This window comes from Rosa chinensis, chromosome 6 (genome assembly GCF_002994745.2).
Source record: "Rosa chinensis cultivar Old Blush chromosome 6, RchiOBHm-V2, whole genome shotgun sequence".
Lineage (NCBI taxonomy): Eukaryota > Viridiplantae > Streptophyta > Magnoliopsida > Rosales > Rosaceae > Rosa > Rosa chinensis.
In genome coordinates this window covers 50,528,780-50,534,520 of record NC_037093.1, presented here as the reverse complement: position 1 = coordinate 50,534,520, position 5,741 = coordinate 50,528,780, and the positions used below count along the sequence as shown (strand labels likewise).

Here is a 5,741-nt window from a genome sequence, read left to right as displayed (position 1 = left end):
CAACCATGGAAGGAATTTGTAACTCAGAGGAAGACAGAGGAATGGTTGGTATGATGAGTTTACATATAAGTAAAGTATGGTTTACTTTACGAGTACTTTTCTGATTTTAAGCTAATTCAGATACATGTATATTGTATCACAAATGATTTATAGTCTTACTTTTCATGCAGAAACTTAACAATGACCAAAGGGAACGAGTCAAGAAGAGAAAATATCATCATAGATTATGAAGAAAGGGATATATTGGACTGGAGGAAGAATTGGTAATAATCTGTTATTGTAGTCTTTTTTTTTAGCTTAATGATAACTGTATGGCTTATTTGTCTAATGTTTTCACTATAATTTTTAACCTATGCACAGAGAGATACTTGGCCTGAAGGAGAGGTAATTGATCGCGCTATTATATGGAAGAAAGCCCGTTTACTAAAAAATGGGGAGATAAGTGAAGAGGTCACACCGGTAGCAAGAAAGATAGTAAGTATCACAGATATTGTTCTATGAATCTATTCCACTGATGGTTTAAAGACTTGTGATATAGTTGAAGGACTGAATGGTTTTTAATTTTAGTTTTGTTTTTCTGGACAAACATCTTCCTCTTTGCTCAAATGGAAATTGTAATGTCTGAAAATTAACATTTTCGTTAATACTGCTGATGTGAAGCATGTCTATATTTGATGGGTATTAATCATCTTTGATGGATTTGGCTGTTCAGCATTTTGGGACTTGATATGTGCACCAGTAGACTTGTATATAGGAATTGACAAGCATCAATAGTCATTTAATGATTAAAAGAAACATATGTTTGAGAACTGAAGTTGTAATAGGTATGTGTATTGCACTGATCAATTGAAGCAGTTTCCGAATCAAATGCATATTTTGATAGTGACATATAATCACATCTTTGGCTGGTACTAAATAATTTTTATTACTTATGCTAGTGCTTTCGATGAATTTCCTGTAAAAATATAGTCTATTACCTCATGTAATGCATCTTTACATATTTTAATAGGATGAATTGTTGGAGAAGAAGAGTAAGGGTGAGCTAGAAATATCAGGGAGCAATGATGTTCTCACTCAAGCACTAGAAACTCCTGAACACTCGGGTAGGGTGAGGGGTGTTGGAGGCATCAATCCGTCCACCTACTTTAAGCTTCCAAAGAAGAAAAGGGTCAGAATTACCAAGGCAGAATTAATGGCACGTGATAGAGAGCGTGATCGGGAGTTGGAGGAGACAAAGAAAATGCTTATTGAAAAACAAGCAAAGGCAGAAGATCTCTTAAACAAAAGGATTGCTCAACTAGAAGCACTAATAACAAACAAGGCGAACTATGCACCCCATTCCCCTATATCAGATAAGGGCAGTTTTCATGATAGAGTGAAAAAAAATTCCCCTATATTAGATGACAAGGTGCAAGAAAATGTGGATGATTGTGAAATTGTTCCTCCACCTACTGATAAGGTAACTATATTATTCCAACTCCAATTCCAATACTCCTCAAACTAGTTAATGTGTGTAATACCATTGCTATTTGGTAATATGTGCATCTGATTTTTCTGGTTAGGGTGGCGTATGTGAGTTAGCAGTGAATACCATCACCAACATAGTTGCTTTTGGTACCGTATTTGATGATGTGGATATTAATAAGATGATACATGGAGCTGCATTGAAGGAGGGATGCGTTAGAGTGTCAGTGGATGGTGAGATTCAAGGTGATGCACCACTTCCTTTCCCTATAGCGGGTGAGATGGAATTGGTTCGAGAAGCCATTGGAAGTCACGTGGCTTGGCCTGAGGAGCTTGTAATTTGGAGACAGCCATCAAAGGTATGTGTAACTATATGTTGCATAATGTTGGATCTATTTCATATTGCCATTGTAGGAGTAGATATTATACAAGGTTTAATTATATGATGATCTGATCCAACTTATTTGCTAACAGAAAAAAAGGATCTGTTTCATGATTTTGTCAAAGTAGGAGTAGACATAGAAACAAGGTTTAAGTAAATGATGCTCTGATCCAACTTATTTACTAACAGAAAAAGAGGATCTGTTTCATGATTTTGTCAAACTAGGAGTAGATATTATACAAGGTTTAATTAAATGATGATCTCATATATTCAGCTTATTTGCTAACAGAAAAAGATAAGGAAGAATGATTTTGTCAAATCATTGTTCAATAAAGCTAAGGTCAACCCATTTGTGCCCAAGCGCTGCAAGCTATTGTACAAACATGCCACAACAATCATGAAACATACTATTAGCGAGGCAATAACCAGAGTATTGGACGATAAAGTCTTTGGCGTACACAAAGAACTCTTCATCTTGACAGAGAATGTGATTGATCTGTTAGAAATGCAGAAGATTGGCCAAGGAGTGATAGCAGCATACATGGCGTAAGCACTTTCTTACTCGGATTAAATGTTTGATTTTTCTTGTGTCAAGTTTCAGCAAATTAATTAATTAAGAATTTTTTGGACACAGCCACCTACATGAAGTTGTTACTGAAAGAGAAGAGTTTGATAATTTTGCCTTTCTTGATCCGGCTGCTACATATAACTGTGAGAGATCAGATTTTGGTTCCTATTTAGTGAACCGGTTGAAAGAGGGCAAGACTGATCGCATATTCTTTATGCCCTACAATCCAGGGTAAGTATTCTTCATGTCTTTTGGTTCTCAGCTGCAGCTTGCTTAATTAGTTGGTTATATTATGTGGGCTGCATTAATAATGTAGGGAACATTGGATATTGACAATCATATGGGAGGATGATATCTACATCTTGGACCCTTTGGGAAAATCAGTCCATTACCAAGCATGGGAGAACTCGGTGATAAAGTAAGCACATCAGAATGGTTTTTTATTTGTAATTCTCTATAACCAAGTAATGTTCTGCTACTTAATTACATAGTTTGATGGTGCAGTGCGGTTAAAAGTTTCAATGCTGAAACGGATAGGGCTAACAAGGTGCCGAAATTGAAACTACTTCCGGTTAGTGTGATATATGTGGTTGATTAAGTTACCATATTCGATTTAGTATGGTAAAGTCTTTCTAATTCAATAATTTGAATACATAGGGCGTACCTAAATAACCGGGTGGAATTGAATATGGCTATTATGTAATGAGATATATGAAGAAGATTATAAATGATGACACATTTTCGTTTCCGACTAAGGTATATGCATTATAGTTGATATATATAAACTTTTGTTTAATTATAAATGGCGCGTTTACCCGATGATTATGACTTACGTTATGAAATACATTCCTAGTGGGCAGCAAAGACTCGGAAAGGCTACACCCAACAGCAACTTGACGAGGTGCGCATTGAGGTGGCTGACTATTTGCAGACTTTGCTATAGATGTTGACTAGCAAAGTGATTTTGAGTAAGGCTAGCTAGATTTTTTGTGAACTATTTTGGAGTAGTTGTACTGTTGCAGCAAATGTGAACAACATGTACACTTATTGCAATGGTATGTTTTAGGCTAGCCTTGAAGTAGGTTGGGGTATTTTTGCCTATTTTTTGAACTATTAACATCTTTGATGTTGGATTATGCAAATTAATGCAATGCCCCATATTCAAATTATTTGGCATTTCATGTTGTCAAATGTGGATTATAGATGCATTGTAGCAGCAATTACAAAGTTAGTGGACATCATGCTCATGTAAAGGACATTATGTATATACGTTTATTTCAAATCAGTATTAAACTACAAAAACGATGTCATTAAACAGATGATATATACATCAGATTGGAAACAAAAATCGATGTGATCTCTTTATTCAGTGCACATCGAGTTATAAAGTAAGAAACGATGTAACGCACCTCAATGGACATCGACTTATTAAGTAAAAAACGATGTAACGCACCTCAATGGACATCGACTTTTTAAGTAAGAAATGATGTTAAACAGCGCAATGGACATCCACTTTGTAAGTAAGAAATGATGTAAAACAATGCAATGGACATCGATTTATTAAATGAAAAACGATGTTTACTATAAGTATGAACATCGGTGACAATCTCAAAAACTGATGTTTAATATAAGCTTGCACATCACTTCGTAAAAGGAAACGATGTTTAACATAATAATGTACATCGTTCCTATAATGCAAAAGAATGTAGATTCTATTGGAAATAGTTTGGTATATGGCAAGTACCCGTAAAGCTTATAAACAGTTGGCAAATTTCAAAAATACCAATGTGTAAGAATATATTACACATCGTTTCTAGAATGAGTAATGATGTTAAAATGAATACTAGTGCTATTGGACCTATATTTCGTTAAGCATTAAATGCATAAATATGAAGTTTTAACAATATCTAAAAACACCAATTTGAGATCATAATAGCAGTTTAACATCGAGTCTAGAATCTAATCCGATGTTTATAGTTATATGGGACATCGGTTTTTAACCGATGTCTATGTTTTGGGGATCTTTTACATCACCCACTAACACATGTGTACAAATTTTTTTTTACATCGGTTTTTGGCCGATGTATATGAGAAAAATTCTAGTAGTGTGCATCCACCGTCAAACTTGCGTCGGGCCACCAACACTTCCCGTCACCGACCACCAAACGGCAGTTGACTTCTGCCGTCTTGGTTCACCCAACACCAGCCTGCAAAGGATCTCTGCACAAGGATCCAAATCAAAACGTCCAAACGCGAAGAGCCAAGCTTGCAAGCCATTGAACCCAAACAACCGGTCTTCGATTTACTCCAACCAGCCACCAGATCCGGCTCGCCAACCCTGACGTCCACCAGACGCAGCTCCGTTCTGGCAAAGACCCCAGTCCACCGCCGCAACTCAGCTCCACCCTTCGACTGAGAGGAAGGAAAAGCCACACCCCGTCCGATCCCAGTCATCGAGCCTGGGATACGCCTTAGAAGAAAACTACCTGTCCGGCTGCACTGATCCTGCGCCAGCAAGGCCAATATCGAGGAGAAGCCGGACAGGCGAGGCAAAATTTCTTTCAGAGAGAGTTTTTAAGATTTCAGTTTTTTTTTTTACAATTACGATTAAATCAAGAGTTTAATTTCTGTTTAATGTAACGAAAAAACGAGACAACCGATTATTTGCATGAAGACAAAGTTATATAAATTTATGACCCATCATATAAGAGGGTTGTTACAAAGAGCCACAACATCGTGAATCTCACTTCTCACATGTTCATTCCGGAATAATACTGGATAAAAAGTAAGTTTAAAACTCTCACTTGGATCGGCACATCATTTAGAAATTGCACTAGGGAATGCCGCGTCCAAAACCGAATTAATAGCAAGGTAACTTTACAGAGATTTGATAAAAATTGGAAACAGCTTAATGCTTCCTCTCCAGCCACCACTCTGTATCGTCAACATGCAACAAGTATTGTAACAATCTAGCTTCGACAATTGTACTAGTACAGCTCAAGTTTAGTCCTCTGCTGTACAATTTCGATGAAGATGGAGAAAATGAACAGGTTCTGCTTATGAAATTGCTACGGACTATAGTAATATCCCCTCTATATGATCTTAAACAAAAATCATGGCAACAGCCAAACTTTCTATATGTTCTAATATGGAATACCTTACTCTTATCAAACCTTACATTGTTGGATCTAGAATTAGTATATGTATTCACCAAAAAACTAGAAACCAGAGGAAATGCAAGAATCTTTCAATTTTGGTGTAGGATTTAGTTGTTAAAGTTATCTCTTTTTTTCAGCCGCTTTTAGTAATGAGAACTTGCCAACTTAT

General features: G+C 36.4%; 2 protein-coding genes across 2 annotated transcripts; both read left to right on the top strand.

The window, feature by feature from the left end:
* The first annotated feature begins 605 nt into the window (after window positions 1–605).
* On the top strand, window positions 606–1,884 carry LOC121050034. Its single transcript, XM_040508574.1, has 4 exons — window positions 606–614; window positions 1,010–1,459; window positions 1,563–1,823; window positions 1,879–1,884. The coding sequence occupies exons 1-4, from the start codon at window positions 606–608 to the stop codon at window positions 1,882–1,884; spliced, it is 726 nt and encodes a 241-aa protein (XP_040364508.1).
* A 390-nt stretch (window positions 1,885–2,274) lies between these two features.
* On the top strand, window positions 2,275–3,442 carry LOC121049788. The gene is made up of 5 exons (XM_040507940.1): window positions 2,275–2,392; window positions 2,481–2,645; window positions 2,731–2,832; window positions 2,919–2,985; window positions 3,268–3,442. The coding sequence occupies exons 1-5, from the start codon at window positions 2,352–2,354 to the stop codon at window positions 3,355–3,357; spliced, it is 465 nt and encodes a 154-aa protein (XP_040363874.1). The 5' UTR covers window positions 2,275–2,351; the 3' UTR covers window positions 3,358–3,442.
* The last annotated feature ends 2,299 nt before the right edge of the window (window positions 3,443–5,741 follow it).